This window comes from Mustela lutreola, chromosome 17 (genome assembly GCF_030435805.1).
Source record: "Mustela lutreola isolate mMusLut2 chromosome 17, mMusLut2.pri, whole genome shotgun sequence".
Classification (NCBI taxonomy): Eukaryota; Metazoa; Chordata; class Mammalia; order Carnivora; family Mustelidae; genus Mustela; species Mustela lutreola.
The window spans coordinates 41,084,760-41,109,685 of NC_081306.1; the positions used below are offsets into that span (position 1 = coordinate 41,084,760).

General features: G+C 46.4%; 2 protein-coding genes across 2 annotated transcripts in view; one reads left to right on the forward strand and one right to left on the reverse strand.

The window, feature by feature from the left end:
• Positions 1-19,670, reverse strand: part of ZCWPW1 (zinc finger CW-type and PWWP domain containing 1) — a 35,888-nt gene extending 16,218 nt beyond the window's left edge. The window contains exons 1-10 of the mRNA XM_059155525.1: positions 18,814-19,670; positions 12,147-12,205; positions 11,180-11,403; positions 10,688-10,766; positions 9,530-9,617; positions 9,078-9,235; positions 8,747-8,869; positions 1,606-1,722; positions 730-850; positions 31-106 (exon numbers count right to left, since the gene is read on the reverse strand). Of these exons, the coding sequence (XP_059011508.1) occupies positions 31-106; positions 730-850; positions 1,606-1,722; positions 8,747-8,869; positions 9,078-9,235; positions 9,530-9,617; positions 10,688-10,766; positions 11,180-11,403; positions 12,147-12,171 (1,011 nt within the window). The 5' untranslated portion in view covers positions 12,172-12,205; positions 18,814-19,670. The remainder of the gene's footprint in view (positions 1-30; positions 107-729; positions 851-1,605; positions 1,723-8,746; positions 8,870-9,077; positions 9,236-9,529; positions 9,618-10,687; positions 10,767-11,179; positions 11,404-12,146; positions 12,206-18,813) is intronic.
• A 54-nt stretch (positions 19,671-19,724) lies between these two features.
• MEPCE (methylphosphate capping enzyme) lies at positions 19,725-24,823 on the forward strand. Its single transcript, XM_059155524.1, has 4 exons — positions 19,725-22,332; positions 23,565-23,783; positions 23,956-24,082; positions 24,215-24,823. Exons 1-4 carry the CDS (start codon positions 20,650-20,652, stop codon positions 24,265-24,267), a joined length of 2,082 nt encoding a protein of 693 aa, XP_059011507.1. The 5' UTR covers positions 19,725-20,649; the 3' UTR covers positions 24,268-24,823.
• The last annotated feature ends 103 nt before the right edge of the window (positions 24,824-24,926 follow it).

A 24,926-nucleotide genomic window follows, 5' to 3' on the forward strand; every position in this document is an offset into this window, starting at 1 on the left:
ATTACTCTGGCCTGAGCCAGGAAAACTCACCGGCAGGGAATCAAGATGAGAAGCAAAAAGAAAATATTCCCCCAGGTCAGGATCAGATTCTACCATGCCTGGCCACCTGGAGAAGACACTCAGGTTTAGGAATATAAGAGGAAGGGTTTAGAAGAACACAGCACAAACTCAACAATACATATGTATAGAAAGGGGAAATAGATTTTGAAAAAAAAAAAAAAAAGGACTCTCAAAGATGGACATCACCCCCTTGTGGATCTCCCTGAATAGTCTACCAAATGACTAAAGTGACCTCTATCATGTACAAAGAAGCTCAAAGTCTTCCTAGTAAGAATAGGCCTTCCATCAACCCTGAGGAAAAAAATCTTCTGATTAGGGACATCTCTAAAGAAGAAACTCTCCTACACTTCGTCATTCTCTCTACTTTATATACCTGTCATATCTCAATGTTTAAACAACGACTTAAAGCCACCTTCCTTTTTCTACCTACTCAGAGTAGAATTGGTAGCCTTTTTTTCTAGGGAGATACCACCTCCACTGTGAAACCTCTAGAAAATGCATTCTTTCAAACCCACCAGGGCTTGGTACTTTCTCTCTCCCTTCATCCCATGTTCTTTCTAAGGCAGGTCTCGTCTGCGTTAAAAGTGCTCTCCATTTCCTTCCCTCTCTGCTTGAATCTACCACTTCCAAGTTCATGAAGGGTTCTCTGACTATGCCATTGTGCCCTACCAGGGGTAACCATATTGCTTGGCCCAGATGATGGATCCTGGGATGTAGGAGGCATAGGCGACATCGCTCTCACGCCCTGTCCAGGACTCCTCCGGGATGTCACAGCGATTATACTTCGAATCTGACAAAAGAGAGAAGGAATGAAGGGAAGGAAAAAGAACCCCATCGGGGAAAAATCTGGATGGGCAGGAGAGAGGACAGGAATGTGCAGCAGGTGGGGATCAAAAGGGCATCTGGGAGACGGGCCTGGTGGGAGACGGGCATGGAGGAAGAACAAAGACCCCTGGAGGAAAGGCAACTAGAGCTAGAGGAGGAGTGCTGCCTCCTTGTACTTTACAGAGATCCCAAACTTCTGCCTATATCCCCTATTACCTCACCCTGCTTCCATCTATATAACATCATGACGGTCATTTCTCTGAGACTCTGTAATCTCATCTGTAAGACTAATTGGGCTGGGCTAGATCATCATAATCTCTTCCAAGTGGTTTCAAACATTCTAGTGGTTTCAAACATTCACTCTCACTTGCTTTCCCCCCATATGCCCCATATTCCTTCTTATCCACCCACCCAATACCAACAATCTAATCAAGACCAACCGGGTCAGACTAGTACTGAAGAATGGGGAATTCACTCGGAATCTACATTTAGATCCCAGTCCATTCCCACAACATAACTCTACAGGGTGTCTGCTTCTAGCCCATTAGGCCATATTCATCTTGATACGACAGGATGATCACTTCCTCTCTCCCAAACACTACAGAGACCCCTAGAATTATAACTACATCTATGACATCTTTAATCTAAGGGATACATACAGAGAAAGGGGAAGAACCATTAAAAACTAAAAAGAAGAAAAAAATCTCCAGTCCTTTCTACCTGTATTCTGGTCACAGGACCAATTATCTGGAAGCACTGAGGGGTCAACGTTCCCACAAAGCCGCCTCCACTTCTCACAGTTTGGGGAAGAACATTGGACCCAGACAAGACATTGACCTGCGAGGAGGAAAAAAAACAAAACTGAAATGAAACAAAGATATGCCCTTCCTTCTTCAGTCCAACTAAAATCAATGTATCTTCAAAATCACGTGGCCTTAGGAATCAACTAGTCTAGTCCTAGATTTGTAAGTGGGAAAACTAAGCTCAGAGAAGATAATCGACTTGCCGAAGATCAGTCTAAATTGGTGGCAGAGTGAAATTCGGGCCCCTGGTCTCACACATCTATCTTTCTCCTGTGCCAAACTATTAATCTCTCCTTCCCCTAAGGAGAAAAGGAGCGTTTTCTGTATTGACAGTTCTTAAAAAGTCTGGCCAACATCTTTCTGGCTAGTGCCTCATTCTCTGCTGGCCTGTCACTACTGAAAAGTTCTTTTGAAGGGCTAACCAGCTTGTGTACAACATCCAGAGTTCCAATCTGAATCCCAGCTGATTTATCCGTCACCAAATCACCAAGTTGTAGTCTTTGGGACCAAAAGCCATGAGTTTAACCCCTTCCAAAACACAGAGATAAGCCTACCAACTCAACCAACTATTCACTTCAGGCCTTGCTCAGAGGCCAAGCATTCCTTTCCTCCGTTAACTTCCAAACCCTTATCCCCAGCTTTCTTTATCCCAACATCTACTAAATTGACTCAATGCCCCTCAAAGGCTCTCCTCTCTCCGTCCTAAATTCCTCCACTATGTTCTGTGGAATTCTAGACAAGAGCAACAAAAAGTCCACATATCTTCAACTTCTTCTCTGAACATCCATCTCCTTTTCAAATCCTGGTGACGCACTAATGACAATGCCCCTACCCAACCCCACCCACCCACAGCCCTCAACGTGGGGTCTGTTCCCTCTCTCACACCCCAGGCCAGAAAGTGGGGTCAGCATCATCCTTACTCATCACCACTTCCAGACCATTACAATCCTCCTTCCTATAAAAAATAAAAAATAAAAAAAACCCTTCCTTCCTTGAGATCCATGTCATGGGATTATACTGCCCTCTCATCCCCCTTGAAAAGATGCTGGCATCTGGTTTAGCCTTCTCCTCCTCTCCACCTCCTGCCCTCATTCCAGATGACTACTGTTCTCGCAGGGGTACCTCAAAGAAGCACCCCATTCTCTGAGTTCCTTGACCTTTTCCTCCAGGCCACCTCAGCGATGCACTTCACTTCCATGATGCACTCCCCTCCTGCACGCCCCACTCCGTCATCCGTGGTGACCTCACATACCCCAGAACCACTTATCCAAGCATCCCTCCCTGATAAAAATGCCCCATCCTTCCGCCTCACTTGCTCAAAGGCTGCTAAGGAACTTTCATTTTATCTAGATCACCAGTCCACTGGCCCCTAATTTCTACCCAGTCTAGTAGTGACCTCCTTTCTTCACCATACTTACTCAGGACTGACTCCTGAGGTTCAACTCCCTTGTCCTCTGTTCTTCTTCCTACCCAGCTGGCCAAACACAACCCTGAGTGAACACATTCTACCTTTCCTGTACCTACATTCATTCATCTGAGCATTGCTAGGGAAATGTCACATTACCAGGCACATGGGTCTACACCATACCATCACAATTAATAATATCAACCAATAAGTCTCTCCAGTAAGTTCGCTTGCCCTCTGTCAAGTTTTACCTTCCATGGCTAAGCATAAGGGATGCCTTCCATCAGCCCTCAGAGAAGCAGCTGACTTACCTTTGGGTCCTTTCAAAGTAGCTCATACTATGTATCACATTCTGAATTATTTTATTTTGAAGAAAAAAGTACTGGTTGGGAATGATACATTAGTCTGAAAAGACAGCTGTAGAGCCTGGAACACGCATGTGTGTGTGGCACCACAGCAGCCACCGTGGGCCTCTGAGACCCATGCCTCCACTGCTGCTGGTGAGTGACAGGCAGTGAGTGACAGGCAGCCAGGTCACCTGGGGCCTCCCTTCTTCCATGCTGAACTCCTGGTTAGCCCATGGCTGCCACCACCCCCAACCCACGATGGTGAGAACACCCAGCCCAAACAGATCTTTATCTTCTGCCTCAGCAACCAGAGAGAGTTGAACAAGGACCGAGAGAGAAAGACTATGATTTGGAGTTAGAGGTGAACACTGCTGGGCAATTCACAGAGAGGCCCTGCGGACCTGGCTCAGGCATAGACCTCCTGTGAAGGTACCCACCAAGCCAGCCCTGCCTCTGGGCTGATGGACATGATGTCAGGACTCTGCACTGGCCCAGCGGGCCCAGGTATGCTAGAACCTTCTGTACTGGCTTCTTTTTTTTTTTAAGATTTTATTTATTTATTTGACAGAGAGAGAGATCACAAGTAGGCAGAGAGGCAGGCAGAGAGAGAGAGAGAGAGGGAAGCAGGCTCCCTGCTGAGCAGAGAGCCCGATGTGGGACTTGATCCCAGGACCCTGAGATCATGACCTGAGCTGAAGGCAGCAGCCTATTCCACTGAGCCACCTAGGCACCCTGTACTGGCTTCTTACCAGGGTTTTCTTCTGGTCACTATGTACTGGGCATCATGTGTCCTTGATATGATAATATACAATCTGGAAACTTTGTATACATAAAAACAGAACAATACCATCCCAAAAAGCCAGAACAAACCAAAACAAAACAAAAAGAGCTGCCAATAATAGTTTTTTTATGTTTACAGAGGAGACCAAGCAAGACTACAAAAAAGAAGGGGAGAAGAGGCCAGGGACCATAAAAATAAACACAGATCAATAAAATAAATGGTTGGTGTGAAAATAATGAATACTCATGAGCAAATGCATTGGGGAAAAGTCATCCTAATGATGTAGAATTAGGTGTTTATGTGGCTTGGGATAAAATTTCCAATGACAGCAACACATAGTTCTTTCAAGTTTCCTTTCAAACAACTTAGAAGAGAGGATGATGTGCTCCAGAAGGCTGAGGCTCACGACACAGCTCTATAATGCAGATTCACAGATACCCTAAGAGCATTTCAGTGGACACCCGTTTCCTTGGGTTCTATGATTCTCCCTCCTTCCATTTCTCCCTCACCCCCTCTTTCTGGCAGCTTCCTCCTCCTTCTCCACTCAGTCTCCAAATGTTGGGGTTCCAAAGCCCAGTCATGGGCCTCCACTCCTATGCTACACTTTCTCCTAAGACAAGCTCACGCATTCCTACAGGTTTGAGACCCATCTCCACACCCGACCATACACAGATGTATAATACTTCCGACTTTTGTTCTGAGCTCCAGATTCCCACAGCCACCTCGCTCTTCGACATCACCATTTGGACATCTCACAAAGATCTCAAACCTAACAGGCCCAAACCCAAATGCTTGATCTTATCCCATAAATGTGTTCTTCCTCCACTTTTCCCCACCTTCTCTCACGTAACTGCTCAAGCCAGAAACCAAGCCTCTCTCTCACACAATATCCAATTCATTACCAAGTTCTGACAAGTTCACCTCTAAAACATATCGTAAAACCATCCACTTTTGTTTCCACTTTCATCATCCTCATCCAAGCCACCGAAGTACTAATCCTAGGACTCACTCGTCTACTCTTGTCCCTACATACTTCATTCTCCAATGAATCACCAAAGGGAGTCTTTTAAAACATTAATTTGATGACATCACTCCCCTGGGAAGGACTTGCCTGTGGCTTCCCACTGCATGGAGGATAAAATCTTCACTTTGTACATTCATCCAGATCCACTTTCCTGCCTTGCTTCCCCTTGCTCTCTGAACTCCAATCACGATCCTTTTAATGCCTGGATTATACCAAACTGTACTCTCCCTAAACTCTTTCTCCTACCCCTGCTCCTCCTTCAGATTTTAGCTCAACGGCCATCTACCTACAGCTGCATTCCCTGACGGGCCCAGTCTCGATTAGGTCTCCCTTATTTCCTGCGATGACACTCTATCCGTTTCCCTCACTTCACACAAACGAACTGTATTTATTAGATACTGCCCTTTCTCTTTCCTACTTCAGGAGGACTCGCCTGTCCCTGGCAACTGGCAGAAACTGGCAGAAACAGGAAGACCAGTCGTTTATAGCCAGAGGCTGACACATTCATGACAATCACAATTCAACTCAACTGCCTAAAAGGAGTGGATTTTCCATTTCCCAGGGAAAATCCAATCCTTCCCTGATACCAAGAGGTGAGGGAGATGGACCACCACCACCCAGACCACCCAACTTCCCAAAGGAGACTTACACCTCCAGCTCCTTATGTTACCATGTCATTATAACAAGAGAAGTTTATTGCTTTGGACTATCCTGTGTGATGTCTACAGTTTTCTTTTTCTTTTTTTTTTCTTTTTCAGAGTTTTCTTTCAAGTATGTACAAGTCCGTTTTTGATGCAAGCCTGTTTTCTCCAATTGTTAACTATATTTATTTTCAAAAATTTAAACATACTAACATATCATTTGATCTCTTTTATTTCTCATTCTAAAATTTCCCAAAATTGGGGTTCCTGAGTGGTTCAGTTGTTATCTGTCTTCGGCTCAGGTCATGATCCCAGGGTCCTGAGATAGAGCCCCGCATCGGGCTCCCTGCTCAGCAGGAAGTCTGCTTCTCCCTCTCCCACTCCTCCTGCTTGTGTTCCCTCTCTCTCTTTCTCTGTCTGTCAAATAAATAAAATCTTTTAAAAATCAATTAATAGGGGCGCCTGGGTGGCTCAGTCGGTTAAGTGGCTGCCTTCAGCTCAGGTCGTGATCCCAGGGTCATGGGATCGAGCTCCACATCAGGCTCCCTGCTCAGTGGAGAGCCTGCTTCTCCCTCTCCCTCTGCCTGCTGCTCTGCCTACTTGTGCTCTCTATCTCTCTGGCAAATAAATAAATAAATAAATGTTTAAAAAAATAATAGTAATAAAATAAAATTTCCCCAAATTACCATGGTTATAACTTATAGTTCTTTATTACCTAATACACTAAAACCATGAGTTCTATGAAAGAAAGGATTATCTAATTTGTTCACCACTGTATTTCTAATACCTAGCATGCTGCCTGGAATAGAACATAAGGCATTAATAACTATGGTTAAGGGACGCCTGGGTGGCTCAGTTGGTTAAGCAGCTGCCTTCGGCTCAGGTCATGATCCCAGCGTCCTGGGATCGAGTCCCACATCGGGCTCCTTGCTCCGCAGGGAGCCTGCTTCTCCCTCTGACTCTGCCTGCCACTCTGCCTGTGCTCGCTCTTGCTCTCTCTCTCTCTCTCTGACAAATAAATAAATAAATTCTTTAAAAAAAAAAAAAAAACCTATGGTTAAAAGAATAAATAAATCTATATCCATGCTTTATCTTCCTTCCTTCTAATCTCAAAGGCTAAAGTGTCCTTTCTAAGAGTAAGGCCTTTGGCTCTCTTCTCATTCCCTTCAATTTCTCCTTTTTCTTTCTTTCTTTCTTTTTTTTTTTTTTTTTAAAGTAGGCTCCATGCCCAGAGTGGAGCCCAACACAGGGCTTCAACTCACAACCCTGAGATCGAGACCTGAGCTAAAATCAAGAGTTGGATGCTTAATCCACTGAGCCATCCAGTCACCCCAACCTCTCCTTCTTCATAAACAATTTTCCTTTGGCATATACATACGCTAAGGACACACAGGTCAAGTCTCTTTCTTTTAAAAGAAAGTTAAAAAAAGAAAAAGAAAAAGAAAAACCTTCTCTCAACTCTATCCACTCCCCTCTATTTACCATTTTCTTTATTCTGGTTTTCACATCTCAACTAATTAAAAAAGTACTTATTCTTCAACTAACTAAACTGGCAATTCACCCTCACCAACCCATATGGGTGGTCTAGTCAAGACCCTAGTAATGTCCTAATTATAATATCACTGAGCATTTTCAAATCTTTATCCTCTTTGATGTATCTGTAGCAGCACTGGACAAGGATAAACACTCCTTCTTTCTTGAAATTCTCTCCTCCCCTGGCTTCTGTGATGTCATACTCTCTTAGACTTCCTTCTACCTCCAAAAGTTTTCTCTTAGTTCTTCGTTTTCTCCCCATGCAGCTCATTCTCTGCTCAAGCCCAAACGTTATGTTCCACCTAAAAATTATGGGGTTTCTCCCCATCACTTTTCTCTTTGCACTCCATGTCTTCATCTTAGAATTCATCCAGATTCCCAAACCTGTATTCCTGGCCCAGACCTCTTTCTCGGATGCTAAAGCTCATCACAGACCCCCCTAACTTGTCCAAAGCTGAATTCACCATCTGAAATGTGCTTCTATAGCCTCCATTTCAAATGATGGTTCTTTCAGCCACTCAGGTCAGAAAACAGGATCATCCTGAAGACTTCACTCTTCCTCACCTCCCAGATCTCATTGGTAACCATATCCTACTGATCTTTCCTCCTAAAAATCCCAACTTTGTCTCTTCCTCTTCACTGCTACTGTCTATCTTCCTCCCTTGGATCACTATTTCTACGGGTCTAGTTGTGTGGCAGGGTGAGCTTTCTAAAATACTAAATCTTACCAAGTTTTCCCTATTTAATGCCAGTGGTTCCTCTTTACTTTTAAAATAAAATTCAGATTCCTTAGCCTGATATGTAAAACCCTTTATGATCTGGCCCTTACATACCTCTAGCCTTATCTCCCCCTACAACTTCCTACCCCCCCACACACACCCAAAAGCTACAACAATTAGCTCTCCTCCATAACTCTGCCAATAAATATCACTCTGACTCCCAACCCCACCTCAGTTCACCTGACTAAATTATAATTCTGACATATGGCTCAAACAGTATCTTTTCATGGAAACTTTTCCAGATCTACTCCCGACTTGCAGCTTTCTTGTTTGCCTTCCGACAGGCGTAGAACAATTTCTTCCGAGTTCATTCAGCACCTCCTCAAATTCCTGGTATACAGTAAGCACCCAACAACTACGGATTATATGGCTGAATAACTGAATTAATGAAATCTTTCTCTTCCACAGTGGATATCCCTGACAAGTAGCTGTGAGAGTTAAATTACAGTCTTTGCAGAAGTTCCTGCAGCAAACTAATCCTTGCCTCTCTCCATCTCTATCTTCGATTTTCAAGCCCAGGTACGTTTTCCAAATCATGCTGAGCTCACCAAAACCACTGCCTTCTCCCTTTTGTTGGTTCCTGGTCTGAGAATCATCTTGAACTGGTTTTTTCAGTTGGTCCTTCTGTCTCTGCTCGTGTGTATTTTGGGCCTTTTCCATTTTGTCATCTTCTGGGAAGACAAAACAAAACATTGTAGGGGAGGGAGATGAGGACAATCTCTGTAGATAGTAAGGGCCGGTGAAATAATGGAAAAGGAATCATAGCCTGATAGTTTCAAGTCCTGGGCTGAAGATTCTCTGCCTGCCCACCATCCCATTCCCTGATTCCATGCCAGAGGTTCTTGAGCCAGATGTCAAAGTACATCTGACTATACTTACGGGCTCCCTTCTTTCCTTTGCTTAGGGAAGTTCTGTTGAATTTCTTCTCAGAGGGGACAGGATCTGGCTGGCCTGGCTTAGACATCTTTATCACAGAGCTTACTCCAGCTTCCTTAGTGGCTGAAATCTCTAGAATATGAGGTGCCATTACCCTCTCTCTGAAAATAATATTTTTTTCTTTAATGAAAAGGCAAAAAAGGAGGAATTTGTCATACCCTCCTTTTGAAAAGAACCCAAGGGTAAAAGTCAGGATGATAGAAGAATCCCAGGCTCTCTAAGGCCTCCTGAGGTCATGTTACCCATCTACTTGCCTATTTTTCCCAATTCAAACAGGTATCTCCTCTGAGCTGAGAGAAATCCATAGAGATACGAGAATGACTAGACAGCCAGATAACCATGTACCAATGCTAAGTGCACCCTGTGAGCAACTTGCCTCGCTGGGATAAACTTACCCATCAGCCTTATCATTTTCAGTAGAAGAAGCAATTCCTGGTTCCTTGTCTAACTGCGTGCATCTTATGGGCTGGGCACAGGAAGTCTCTGTAAAATCAAGGCTAGATCCCATCTCTCCCAAAACAAAATTCTATAAGCAGAGAAGCAATTAAGAAAATACTGACTCTGTTATTTCCAAACAGCAGCCTTCCACTAAAATGTCTTCCACTGATATCTGGAAGACTCCACCTCTGGGGTTTTGTCATATCACGAACTTTAAGCCTTTAAATTCTCGGGAAAAAACTACAAATCTGTATCTTTCAGCAAGCCTTTCCAGGGATAGCCAGGTAATGTCAATTTTATTTTGTGTACAGACCAGAAATTTTACATATTGTGTTTTATATAATTTGTTACTGAAACTTTGTCTAAGAATAGAAGTACATCTGGGGCATCTGGTTGGCTCAGTGGGTTCAGCCTCTGCCTTCAGCTCGGGTCATGATCTCAGGCTCCTGGGATAGAGCCCTGCATCAGGCTTTCTGCTCAGCAGGGAGCCTGTTCCACCCCACACCCCACACCCCCCACACCCCCGCCTGCCTCTCTGCCTACTTATGATCTCTCTTTGTGTCAAATAAATAAATAAAATCTTAAAAAAAAAAAAGAAGAAGAAGAAGAAGAAGTACATCTAAGAATAGCTAAAAATGTCAGACTATTCCCCTTCCCCTTCTCCTCAGGTCATATGGTGAAGTGCTCAGGGCCTACTACAGAGTTCTTTATTCCAAAAGTCAAATCCCTGAGCATATGTTAAAACAGTATTGGAAACAGAAATATACAAGAGTAGATGGAAACTAAATTCTTCCAATCTGAGAAATACAAATTATCTTTTCTAAGTAGATTGTAAACATGTAAAAAGGAATTTAAGTTACTTTTTTTTTTTAAATCTGAGACTGTATTTATATTCAAGTCAAGGTAGCTCACTTTTCTAAGAGCCTACACCTCCTATCTAAGGTGGTTTAGCTATAGTCCTGTTGATAGAAGATGAACTATTTAAAAATATTTCAACACCCATCTAGTATTTCCTTACTTAGGAAACTGGAGGGAAGGAGAAAAGCTGTCAACTTACTCTACCCCTCAGATAACAGTCTGTCTAACTGAAATTCTTCTCTTACTATAAGCCATACCCAAGCACTCCTGGAGGGACTTCCGTAGCACAATCTGGACAATCTCCTCAAATTCTGCACTGGTGAGACTTGATCTTTCCTGCAGAGACAAGGGCAGAGGAGGAAACCCACTCATCTTTCCCCAGGCTTCCTCTCTGACAAGTCAGGGAAGACTCCTTTATATGAGGCAGTAAGTTTGCAAGGTTGCAAGCATGAAGTCAATGTCCCTAAGGATTCTACAAACTCTACCCCAGATTTCCTGAGAATAAAGGAGTCAGAGAAAAGGAAAAGTTTGTAAAGTCTCTGACCACTTCTACTCTTACCTCCAACCCATCTCAACCCCTACCATTATTTCAAGCTAAAGGCTTTCATCAAGATTTTTTATTCTACCTCTTTGAGAAGAAAATAGAAGCCCCAAGAAAGGAATAAGAAACTGCAAGTTCCCCTACATAAAAGATTGTCTGGATATCTAGGCGAAACTGTCCCACTAGAGCCCATCAATGAGACTGATACCTTTTCTTTCTTCTCTACTTGCTTGTCTTGAGGTTTTCCTTTATTCTCCTGGCCACTGCTTGGACCATTTTCTGTGGTTGCTTTCTCTTCCTTCTTCTCTAACCTGGCCTTTGGGGAACTGATCCCCACAGTGTCCTCTTTGGGTGGTTTAGGGCTATAGCACATCAGGCTATGCAATTTGGGCGCAGGTGGGGCAAAGGTTTTCTTTGGCCCCTTCCCACATGCTGAAAGAAATTTGATTATCCAATGGGATTTTTGAAATATAGAGTCTAACACAGAAAATGTTTGCACTGCCCATTGACTGGGCTTGTCCTAATTATCAGGAGAGCTTTTAACATAATCAGATTACCAGGCCTCTCCTCTCCCACCGCACCCCACCACCGCCCCCACCCCGAGATTCAGATGAAATAGTTGGGAATGAGGCATCAGAATCTGTTGTTTTTACAAGACCGTCTAGATTATTCTGATGCCAAGTTTAGGAACTACTGAGTAGTTCAAAGGCGACAAATATCCACATGCAAGAAGATGAGTTATTCAAAAGGAATTTTTAAAAATTTGCTCATTTTAACTTAAAACAGAATTTTATGGGAGATTAGAAAGATTGGGAGAAAAAGAAAACAAACTACAGCGAAAATTACACTGACCCTCCCAGGTATAAGTAATATCTTTATCTTCTGAGTTTCCACAACACTTCGTGCCTCTCTGGTGGCATTTACCACATTCAAATTTGTGTTCTAGATATTAAAATGTCTAGATATTAAAATGAGCTCCTACATTTCCTGAGCTGGACTGCTTCTAAGTCACATACATTTCACTCAAAGTTTCTAGAAAAGTTAAAGTGCATGCAAACTATATATGGACTGAGCATCCCTTTGGTGGGAAGGGCCTCGAGATGACCAAAGACAGAGGAAAAAGGGAAAACTGAGAGAAACGTACAAAATGTGAACCTCCTCTACTCTGGACTCACCTTCTTTGCTTTGCAACGATGTCATTATTCAGCTCAGAAGCTACGCTTTGTTTGTGCCTCTGTTAGAAAAAGGAAAGCAACTGCTAGAATTCCAATTAAACATGATTTTCAACGTTCTTCTCTCTGTCTTCTTGGGCTCAGGCTCTGTGCCTGGGACTCCTGAACTACATTTTCTGCCCTCTTGACTATACTTCTGCCTTTTCAGTGCCAATCACATGCCAGAGGATAATGAGAGTTACTGTTTTAAAGATAAACAACGATCCCTAGTGTTTTAAGTGCCTAGAGTCATGTCCAACATAAGGCAGGCACTAGTCAACAGTGGAAATGATAATGGTAGCGATGCATTAAAAAAAAAAAAAATTCAGGGGTGCCTGGGTGGCTCAGTGGGTTAAGCTTCTGCCTTCGGCTCAGGTCATAATCTCAGACTCCTGGGATCGAGCCCCGCATGAGGCTCTCTGCTCAGCAGTGAGCCTGCTTCCCCCTCCCCCTCTGCCTGCCTCTCTGCCTACTTGTGATAGATCTCTCTCTCTCTCTCTCTCTCTCTGTCAAATAAATAAATAAAATCTTTAAAAAAATTTACTGAGGAAATTTTGAAGATCTTATTGGCTTTATACAACTTCATGAATTAGGCAGCATCTGATCTAAAAGATACAAAGTAGCTCAAAGAAGCTGTACGAAATGAAAGACTTGTACTGGCAGGAGAAGCAGGAACAAGGAAGTTACACTAGACACCAAGGAAAAAAAAATTAGCTAGAGTTTTCTTCATTAGCATAAACTCATCTCACAAGGTTCTCCTAAATACTTAACACACAAATAATCTGGCAATTCTCTGACCTAATTCAGAGGTCCCTATGCATAGGAAACCCCCCTTTTTAACATCACTATACTCTTTATATGCCCTTTACTTAGATCTCCTAGTCCAATAAATTTTCCATCGTGCTGAATTCTAGCAATCTCTCTCGATTCATGGCTCAAAAATATTTGGCAACCAGCAGAGGTCCCCAGGGAAGCTAGTAATAGGAATCTAACACCTTCAATCTATATCCTACAGCCATCTTCTCAGGTGTTCTATACTACATCAGTATGCTTCGTTATCACTACCAAAATTGTGACTAATAATAATAGATGACACTTACTGAGCACCAGCTATATTCTTTACCCTTAACATATGTCATCTTATTTAAATAAGATTTAGTCTTATTTAATTTATTTAATTAAATAATATTTAATCTTATTTAATAAATAAGATTTAATCTTACTTAAATGAGATGACATATATAAATTTTATAAATTTAAATTTATGAAATCTGTACTTTTTTACCCTTGAGAAATTGAGGCTTAGGGGGATTTAGACATAATAGGTAATCGATAGGTGATAATTGATTTGAACCCACCTGATGTTAAAGTTTGCACTATTATCTACAGCATGCTATATCCCAACAGTCTAATTCAGTGCTTCAAACCCATTTTAATATCACAGCACACATAGAAAGCATCTATTAAAAATACACACTGAAATACCCCGAAAATTGTATCTCAGATATTCTGGAGTAAAAGGATCAGGCTTTTCACAGCCATAGACAACTGAGGGTTGGGAGTAGGGGGACTTCCAGCCATATCAAAGGCTAAAGAGATCAGTATCTGCGCACAGCCATAAGCCATTTGCTGTCTAGCAGAGTGCCAAGACTCATCTTGTAACATTGCAGTAATTTGTACATTATTTTCCAATTTGCTTTTCACTATTGAGACTATTTCTACACAGCAATTAGAAGAAAAATGTCCTTAGTTTTATCAGCCTAAACTTCTTATAACCCTTCCACCCAGTTTTCTTTAGGCTTAACACATGTAAGCCATTCTTATTTTTATTTGTAGCTCTGGGAGGGTTTACAGAGGTCACAAAGTGCCAACTCCCCTTTTTTACAGATGGAAGAAATAAGAAAAATGCAATTAAGTGATTTGCCCAAAGCCTCAGTGTTAATACATGGTAGAGCCAAGATGAACCCAGGCCTTTTCCTCTAAATTCTACTAATAACACATCTATTCTGCTCAATGATCTCATTTCTCACTGTTGGTTTTAAGTAACTTGAAGGCCCTGGACCTAAAACTCAATCTTCCAACTATGTCATCTCCCAATATAAAGAGACCCAAGAGCAGCATTAAATGGATCTTCTATAAAAGATATATACACAACCCTTTAAAGGATTTGACTGTTTTAAGACCATCAAATGACCAAATTATAGTGAACAATCAGTTGATCAGGGTATGGAGTTCCTCCCCCTAGATCCCAAGATAAATTCAAAAGATATTGGGTAGGGGCACCTGGGTGGCTCAATGGGTTAAGCCTCTGACTTAGGCTCTGGTCATGGTCCCTGGGTCCTGGGATCGAGCCCCACATCAGGCTCTTTGCCCAGCGGGGAGCCTGCTTCCCCCTCTCTCTCTGTCTGCCTCTCTGCCTACCTGTGATCTCTCTATCAAATAAATAAGTAAAAACTTAAAAAAAAAAAAAGATATTAGGGGCCTGACTTAGTATGTGTACAAAATGGCTAAGTGTATTTTCAAATTATCTTTGGTTATTTTTTTGTTCCTTGTCTTACTTCGTAAATGTGAATAATTCAGGTGTGCAGTTCTGTAGCAACTACTTTTCTTTTGTATCAAGGAGCACATTTCCTCACTATTTAACTCATCACCACCAGCCCCTAAGTCTATTTACTCTAAGAAAAAAAGGCAAGCGGGAAATCGGGGGAGAAGTACTACAGAAAATTGGTCTTCTTTCTTGATAATTCTACATAGAAGCTAGAAACTGATAGGCTGTAAAATGAATATTAATTTGACCACAAATGACAAACACTTCTCCCAGATTCCAGAATTCCAAAAAAGATCATGAAAAGTCCCTATGAAGGTAATATAAATTACAAGGTGAGCTATACTAAATGGGGAAAGCAAAATGAAAATTAGTGTATTTGAGATGACAACATTTGATTTTTTAAAATGTGCATTTACATAATATGCTTGTATATCCATAAACTGTCTCTGGAAGAATACACAAGCAGCTGACAAAAATGTCTCTATGAAACAGAACTCAGTGGCTGGGGGTAGAAGAGAGATTTTTACTGTACCCCTTGCATATTTCTAGCATTTTATTATATGCCAATGTTACCACATCAAAAGTAATTTTTTTAATTCCAAATTCTTTAAATAGAGTGTTTTGATCCACCTAAAAATGCAAAATTTTCCAGCACTTAGGTTCAAATCATTACCTAAACCTATACTGCCCTCTCTAGGCCAAAGTGTGTTACTGGCGCCCCAACCATCTGTCTAAAATCATGGATCACTGTTAATAAGATACAGTAAATTTAAAAGCAGTATTATATAATAATTCTCCATAATCTTTTTTTTTTTTGGTGCAGAATGGTGGTTTATTAAAGCACAGGGACAGAACCCATGGGCAGAAAGAGCTGCTGCCCTGGGGTTGTTAATTCCCCTTAATCTAGAGTGTGGTTGATGAAAAAACATTACTTTTAAAGAAAATATCTAACCTGATCAACAGAGAGGGGAAAGCCAAGAAGTCCCTCTCAGACAACTCAAGTCTCTGTTCCTCTGTTTCAGATGAATTTTCTTCTTCCACAATAAGAAATATTAAAATGTAGTGCAGAGAGAGAAAAATTTTTTTTAAAAACCAGATAGTTAAAAAATACACAAAATACCACCAACTTTCATCTGACCAGCTACTAAATGACCAGGGGCTCTGGAGCCAGGAATAACATCTGAAGGCTTTTTGGGTTTTGTTTCGTTTCTGTTTTCACCTCAGATTGGGGGACAGGGATCCAATAGAGCTTTAAGTATGGAAGTAAAATAAAATTCCACTAATCAGATCCTATCCACTCAACATAAGAAGGGTGAAAATGTGGAATAGAACTTGGAAAAAAAAATGAAGGGAACCAAAAGATGGTGAATGAAGTGTTCCCAAAAATAGTAAGTTTTCTTTCACTTAAAACACTAAACATCATGGGGTGCCTGGGTGGCTCAGTGGGTTGAGCCTCTGCCTTTGGCTCGGGTCATGATCTCAGGCTCCTAGGATGGAGCCCCACCTCAGGCTCTCTGCTTGGCGGGGAGCCGGCTTTCCCCACCCCTCTCTGCCTGCCTGTCTGCCTACTTGTGATCTGTGTGTGTGTCAAATACACATAAATAAAATCTTTTTTTAAAAAAACACTAAACATGGGGCGCCTGGGTGGCTCAGTGGGTTAAAGCCTCTACCTTCGGCTCAGGTCATGATCCCAGGATCCTGGGATCGAGCCCCATGTCGGGCTCTCTGCTCCGCAGGGAGCCTGCTTCCTCCACTCTCTCTCTCTCTCTGCCTGCCTCTCTGCCTACTTGTGGTTTCTCTCTCTGTGTCAAATAAATAAAATCTTAAAAAAAAAAAAAACACTAAACATCATGATGGTGATTTTAAGATGAAATCATCTCCTTCAGCAGTTCTCAAAGTGTGATCCAAAGACCCCTGGGGGTCCCCTCCCCTTTCCAACTACTAATCCATGTTAGGATGGATTTTCTCATACACTTCAACCAAAACAAGATATCATAACAGATTGAATTCAGAAACAAATAAAAACCTAGCTGTCTACTACTAAGCCAGACATGAAAGAGACTTGCAAAAATGTAAACCACCACCCTTCTTCACACTAAATTTCATTCGGGAAAATATGTTTTTCATAAAAGTGTCATTTATGGGGCGCCTGGGTGGCTTAGTGGGTTAAAGCCTCTGCCTTCAGCTCAGGTCATGATCCCAGGGTCCTGGGGTCAAGCCCCGCATCAGGCTCCCTACTCGTCGGGGAGCCTGCTTCCCCTCTCTCTCTGCCTGCCTCTCTGCCTACTTGTGATCTCTGTGTCAAACAAATAAATAAAATCTTTTTATAAATGTAATTTATGTAAACACATGATTATTAATTATAACATAGTTATTTTAAAGTTAAATAATTTAAATGTTCTCAGTTCAAGTTCTAATATATTTATACCAATAGATGTAAAAGACATACATGTAGCTATAAACCAATCTTTGGAATCCTTCATAACTTCTAAAATATAGGAAGGTTCTGAGACCAATAAGCTTCAGAACTGATCTAGCTAAGTAACAATTCAGTCATGTTAGTATTTTTCAGAAACCCTTAACCCTCTTCCCCCCATTTAGAAAGTACTCACAAATTCCTCTCTCCTATCAATTATTCCCTCTTTCTATCATTCCTGGAATCTTTGGTCTAAGAGAATACATGTAAACCCTGCAGAATTGTCCTTAGACGCACAGTCTGCACAGGCTCCACTGAGCCTGGAAAACTTTAAAATCTCCTTTAAGCTAGAGTCTGATTGTCGTTTGGCATCAATGTTTAATGGCATTTGGACTCCTGCTTATTTTCATGTTCCCATTAACAACCATAGTGGAGTTAACTCTTTCCTCCTCCCCACCTCTCCCCTCAGCAAGCATAATTTCTCAAGAAAGAAGATAAAAACAAGATTCCGGCTACCTTTACTGCCCATACGTAACAAGACACCTACTGTGGTAACTACCTGAACTCAACCCTGTACAGAATCTTCTCAATAAATTAAGGATGAGGGGCGCCTGGGTGGCTCAGTACATTAAAGCCTCTGCCTTCAGCTCAGGTCATGATCTCAGGTCCTGGGATCGAGCCCCACATCGGGCTCTCTGCTCAGCGGGGAGCCTGCTTCCTCCTCCCTCTCTCTCTCTCTCTCACTCTCTGCCTGCCTCTCTGCCTACTCCTCATCTCTGTCAAATAAATAAATAAAAAGTCTTTAAAAAAAAAAGTTCTTTCTCCCTAAAAATAAATAAATAAGATAAATTAATGATGCACTGAAGCTTATTCGTTCAGAGGGCAAAGATACGGCCACTCAGCACCAAAATCCTGGTTTTCCTTCGTGAGCGCTGATTTCACGCGGACTCTCGCTACCTGCCGGCTGCAACACTTTCACAAGGTGCCCGTTCCCGACCTCTCAGTCGCTTTTCTGGGTTGTTTTCACTTAAAAGAGCACATTGCCACGAACCCCGCCAGATCCCTGTCCCATCTCCCCTCACAACAAGGGGCCGAGGTCTGGAACAGTAAAAGCCCTAATTCCGCCTTTGAACCCAGAGGGAAAAATTTCTGAGGATCCGCATTTTCCTCGCTCTTTTCTCTCACCAACTCGCTCCTAGGACGGCAATAACGAGCGAAGGTGCCACAGAGTCCAAAGTCCTTCACTCCCCTCAGTGGCTAGAACAGTGGCTTGCTGGCCCCTCTTCCACCTCAAGAACCCCCGCCACGAGATCATTTCCCCTCAGCTGCCCGCCCGCACCCCCACACCCTGTGGGGAGCCAACAGCATCCTCATTCCCGCTCAGCCCGTCGTCGCCCGCCACAATATTGGGTCACTTTTGTCTGTTTGCTGAGGGCAGGTTTGCGGTAGGGATTCTAACGAGGGGTAAGAGCTCGTTGTCGTCCTGAAGAGAAAACTCCTCAGGCGACTGGCGCGAGGACTGGCAGCGCCGGAGAAGAGCCAGCTACCTTCTGGAACAAGGAGGACCTAAAGGCAAGGAGCAGAATGAGCCACTGCAGCAATTCTGCAAAACCCTCCAACCCCGACCCAGTATCCCCACCACCAAGGAAAGGCGTGAAGACACGCACTAGCTGCGTTGCCACCCCGGCGGCAGACGTCCAGGACTGGGGCTCATGCGCAGTTAAAGCTGCTTCTGCGTTTGCGCAGCTGCTACTTCCGCCATCTTCCAATCGAATGCCCCGTAAAACTACAAATCCCATAATCCTCAGTGGCCTCACTTTTTTAGGCGGCAGAAGCAGCGCCTGATCGCTCATGAAGCGCTTCTTTCTTTTACTAACTTTTCTCTCTACCCCAGACGGCCTTTTCCTTCCTCTTTTCGTTCCCTGATTCCTGTTCTTCCTTTTAGATCCTTCGCGCCCTATCTTGATATTTTAGTGGAGACGATCCGCAACCCCACTCTCGCTTCTCCCGCCTTCTTTTCTGCCACAGGACCCACTCCCCAGGCACTGTTGGCAGGGAGAACGCGGCACCTTAGCACCCTGTGGAAAGGGCGCCGAATAGCTTCTTCCCCATTGGCCGAAGCAGGGGGCCCAAAGCAGGCCGAACCCTCTTCCCCGCCCACACTCCTTTTTATATAAGGCTGCGTGAAGGGAGCGTGTGTTTGGGAGGGCCTGCGTGCGAGGTGGCGGTGGTGGTAGTGAATGTAGCGCTACTGGTGGCCGTGGTGGGCGTCTGGTCGCAGTCGGCGGGCTCGGGGCTCGCGCGCAGGCGTCGGGCGGTGGGAGGAGGTGCTGGTGCCAGGGCTGTGGGTGTGGATGCGGAGAGGAGGGCGTGGTGTCCCCAGGTGATCGCGATTGGGGTAACGCGGAGGAGCAGGAAAACGACTCGGCCATTTCGGGGGAAGAGGAAGTTGGACAACATCGGCTGTTTTAGTGCCTTTTTTTTTTTTCAGTTCAGCAGAGAATATTTCCCAGGGGGGTGAGTTACAATGACTTATGGTATTTTACTGAGAACAGTTCGTAGGAAAACTATCTGTACGCTCCTCTCTTTCCCTTCCTCTACTTTTAGATTCACCCCTCCGTTCCCTCGGAAGCCTTTCTAAGGAGGGGGGGGGGGTCGATCGAATTATGAATAATTCATGAGGCCCACCCCCATCCTTTTGGCCACGCCCCCTCCAGATCGTGCTGACGCACGTTGCGTGTACCAAATCTGAGGAAGAGACGTAACAGTCCCCGCCCCTAAGGTGGAGGGCGGGGCATCATCTCCAGCACGTGCTGCATCTACCCGCGCAAGCCCAAAAGGGTGTGCGCAGGCGCTGCCCGCTAGGGGGAGGAAGGAGGCGGGGTAGGGAGGTTGCTGGGTTTAGAGCCGGGCGGAGACCGCTGAGACTCATTCCTCAGGAACAAGGGTCGGGTGTCAAGGAGACCTTTTCACACCAGCTCCCCGTCCCCCGCCTACGGTGGGTGGGATCGCGCGGCAGAGACAAAGGATATCAGTAGGGACGGACATAGCTGCGAAGGGAAGTAGGGTGTCAGTTTGGGGTGGTGGGCTTTTGGGGGGGCTGAGGTGGGCTATATTTAAACTCCCGGAGCCGTTAAGTTGGTTCGTACTCATGCGCGCGCAACCAGGGTGGTGGCGGAGTGCGCATGCGTGATTCAGGGGCGAAAGGAACGCGCTCTAGCAGTGCGCGCTCGCGGCGAAGCGGTAGTGGTAGAGGAGAAAGGGGTCGGCGCACGCGCGGTTGCTACCTCGAGTTCGGTTCTCGCGGGCATCTTGTTTTGGTCTCGCGGGCGAGTGGGGCGCGCTTCGGGGGAGGTGCTTGGGCGCGAGACTAGGCGAGAAGAGCAGGGCTGCGCGCGCACCCAGGGAAGGGGGGAAGGGAGCGGGCTCTAGGGAGGGGGGGTTAAGCCCCCAGTTCCCCCCCCCCCCCGTTGCCCTCTTCTGGGACGGAATAAGGGGAGGAAATGATCGAGATGGCGGCGGAGAAGGAGCCGTTTCTGGTGCCGGCCCCGCCGCCGCCGCTCAAAGATGAGTCGGGCGGAGGGGGCGGCCCCACGGTGCAACCGCACCGAGAGGCCGCCTCCGGGGAGCTCTGCGGCGGGACGCAGCGTGGGCCGGGCCCGCGCGCACACTCGGCGGGAGCCCCAGCTTCTGGGGCCGGCAAGGAGAACCCTGGGGCTACATCCACTCGGGGAGGCCAGTCGCAGCAGCAACGAGGGGGCGGCCCCCAGGCACAGTCGCATGGGGAGGCCCGCTTGTCGGATCCCCACGGGCGAGCAGCTCTCCCTGACGTGGGGGAGGAGCGACGGGGAGGGGGCGGAACAGAACTGGGCCCCCCTGCCCCTCCTCGACCCCGTAATGGCTATCAGCCCCACCGGCCCCCTGGGGGAGGCGGGGGCAAGAGGAGAAATAGTTGTAACGTAGGTGGGGGTGGTGGAGGCTTCAAACATCCGGCCTTCAAGAGGCGCAGGCGGGTTAATTCGGACTGTGATTCTGTGTTACCCTCCAACTTTCTCCTGGGGGGTAATATCTTTGATCCACTGAACCTGAATAGTCTCCTGGATGAGGAAGTGAGCCGCGCACTCAATGCGGAGACCCCTAAGTCATCTCCACTTCCGGCCAAGGGGCGAGATCCAGTGGAAATCCTCATCCCCAAAGATATTACTGACCCGCTCAGTCTCAATACTTGCACTGATGAGGCTCAGGTAGTTCTGGCATCGCCACTCAAGACTGGTCGGAAGCGGCATAGACACCGGGGACAGCACCACCAGCAGCAGCAGGCAACTGGAGGGAATGATAGCCACTCTGTGCTCCCCACAGCCCCCCTCACTCCCTCACTCCATGGGGAGGGCACCACACAGCAGCAGCGGCATAGGGGCCAGAACCGGGATGCCCCCCAGCCCTATGAACTCAACACCGCCATCAACTGCAGGGATGAGGTCGTGTCTCCCCTTCCATCTGCCCTACAGGGTCCCACAGGCTCCCTTTCAGCCCCTCCAGCTGCCTCAGTTACCTCTGCACCCCCGTCTTCCTCCTCACGACATCGCAAACGTCGCAGGACTTCCAGCAAGTCAGAGGCAGGGGCTAGGGGTGGAGGCCAGGGTCCCAAGGAAAAGGGCCGAGGGAGTGGGGGAGGCCGCCACCACCACCACCACCACCATCACCACGTCCACCCACTACCTGCAGCGGGCTTCAAAAAGCAGCAGCTCAAGTTCCAGTATGGAAATTATTGCAAGTACTATGGTTACCGCAATCCTTCCTGTGAGGACGGGCGCCTTCGAGTGTTGAAGCCTGAGTGGTTTCGGGGTCGGGACGTCCTAGATCTGGGCTGCAATGTGGGCCATCTGACCCTGAGCATTGCCTGTAAGTGGGGTCCATCCCGCATGGTGGGCCTGGATATTGATTCCCGCCTCATCCACTCGGCCCGCCAAAACATCCGACACTACCTGTCTGAGGAGCTGCGTCTGCCGTCCCAGACTTCTGAGGGGGACCCCGGGGCAGAGAGTGAGGAAGGGACCGTAACCGTCCGAAAGAGAAGCTGCTTCCCAGCCTCACTGACAGCCAGCCGGGGTCCCATTGCTGCACCCCAAGTGCCCTTGGATGGAGCGGACACATCAGTTTTCCCCAACAATGTTGTCTTCGTCACGGTAAGAGGGTCCAAAGGCTCTTGGGATAGGGGCCAGGTGTGAAGATGAGATTAAATGGGAACAAGACAGAGGAAAGTTAAGACCCAGAGGGATTTATGCATGCACTCTGCTAGGAGAACTGGATCCTTAAGGGTCTGAGTCTGTGAATGTCTGCTGAGGTTCTCCTTTTCTATAACCTGGAAAGGTGGGGCCTCTCACTTGGGCCCCTTTGTCATGACTACTGGCCCCAAGATGGGGTTTGACTCCTTTTGCTCTGCTCCCGGCCTGGACTGTAACCCAGACCAGTCCACCTTCCCTTGCTGGCTGCTGCTGCTTGCTAGATTTGATCCAGATGGAAAACTGCCCTCCAACGCACTGAATGAAGGTGCATGAAGGGACAGGTGTCAGACGTGGCATGTCTTGGGATGGGTGGAGGGATAGGGTAGTGGCTGACTAATTTTGATAGGGACCTAGATCCGGAGTTGGTTGAAGAGTGTTGGTGATCAGGACCTCAAGTGACCTGGCCGGAGACCATCTCATGTTGACCCTAGATGGTGGGATAGGGAAGAGTCAGAGTGCTCTGCAGGAGGGGAGGGTACTGTCTTCACGGAGTGTCTGTCCCCTGACTACACAGAGCTCTCCACAGAACACTCTGGTTCGGCCATCTGCCGGAACGGTTGGTGCTGGCGGGTTGGGTTAAGCCTGCAAGAATGAACTTTGTGAGTGTATCACCTAGAAAAGGTTTCCTGAGGGCTGGGGTTCTTTACTTCTCCCTGAGAAAGGAAATGGGCCTGGAACTCTGCCAGCCACAACTCCAGGGAAGGAAGCACAGGTTGGTTCCCTTTCAAAACCTGGGTTAGGTCCCTTTGCATAACATTGAGTCACTCAGCTTCATGTTTGTGGGGTGGGACAGCGTCTCCGGAGAACCCCTGTTCTTCTTCTAAAGTTTCACCCCAGTTTTGGAGACCTCGTGGGTAGTGTGCTCAGTTTAAAATTCTCCACGCTTCCTTTTCGTTTGGCTTACCAGCAACAGAAAGCAGGGGCAAGAGGGTGTAAACAAAATGAGACCCAAGAGGGCACCGTTTGGGAGTTAGTCTGACAAGTGTCAGAGAAGGTTGTGGCCAAGGGCTGAGGCAAGGCTGTTAGGACTTTCTGTCTTACAGGCTGCAGAGCAGGTTGATGGCGGGTGGGCGGGGGTGGGCAGTGGTTCTTTCATTGCCTCTCTTGACCTTGCCCCCCATTCTTGCCCTTAGGGTAACTACGTGCTGGATCGCGATGAGCTGGTGGAGGCCCAAGCCCCCGAGTACGACGTGGTGCTCTGCCTCAGCCTCACCAAATGGGTGCATCTGAACTGGGGAGATGAGGGGCTGAAGCGCATGTTCCGCCGCATCTACCGGCATCTACATCCGGGGGGCATCCTGGTCTTAGAGCCCCAGCCTTGGTCGTCCTATGGCAAGAGAAAGACGCTCACGGTGAGTTGGGATTCGCGTGGATATTGGGATACCCTTCCTTTAGCTGGGGCAAGAAAGGCCTCGAGGAAGCAGAAAGAGAAGTACTTGCTGAACGAGGTCCCCTGGGTGGGTATCGTTCTACACCAGGGGAGAAGCCAGCAAGCTGAAGCGGTCCCCTGCCTTTCTTCCCCAGGAAACAATCTATAAGAACTACTATCGAATCCAGCTGAGGCCGGAGCAGTTCACTTCGTACCTGACATCCCCAGAGGTGGGCTTCTCCAGCTATGAGCTTGTGGCTACACCCCACAACACCTCCAGAGGTAAGGCTGGCTGACTTGGGGGAGGGGGGGGAGGCCAGGGTCGGTGAGGTGGCGGGTCCCGGCAGAGAGGGTACAGATGCTGTGGAGTGGGGAAGTCCCGCCAGCCCTACTGATGGCACACTCTCTCCTTAGGCTTCCAGCGCTCTGTGTACCTGTTCCACAAGGCCCGTTCCCCCAGCCACTAAGTGGCCCCCTGAACAGAAAGTGTGAAGAAGCTGCCCACTGTTCTTAAGGATCTGGGGGAAAGGGAAAGTATCCCAGGGTCTTTCCTTTTTGGCTCCAAAAGAAGAGTTTCCTTTTCATGGATCTGCAAAGAAAGCTTTTCCTGTGTTGCTGCCCCAGCCTCCTCCCTACACGTCTGGCACCCTAAGCAGCAAGCCCAGCTGTGCTGGAGTCACCAACATCTTCCTCTCTCCCCCAGCTCACCGGGCTGGATGGCATGGACTGTTTGCTGACCTCTGTTCTCCTAAGGGTATGGGAGGTGGGGGGGGTATCAAGTTCTCTGGCCTCTTCCTCCTGTTCTCCAAAGGAGATTTCCGTTTCTCCTCAGCCCTTGTCCCTAGCTGCATTTCAGCGGACCACAGATAGATGGACTGAGGGTTAAGAGGGGGAAGTCTGGCAGGGAGGCATGCAGGTACTGTGAAAATCCTTCCCTCTGCTGACCCCCACCGGGAGGGGGGGTTGGGTTTGGAATGTAAGAACAGCACAATAAATTTGATGTTTAGGGCAGCGGCCCCCACACTTGTGTCTGGCACTTTCTATCTAGTGGGGAAGGGATGGTGCCTCCTGTTAGAACCTGTGCTTCCTCTGCCCAAACGGGAGTCTCAAGAAGACAGATTTTTCG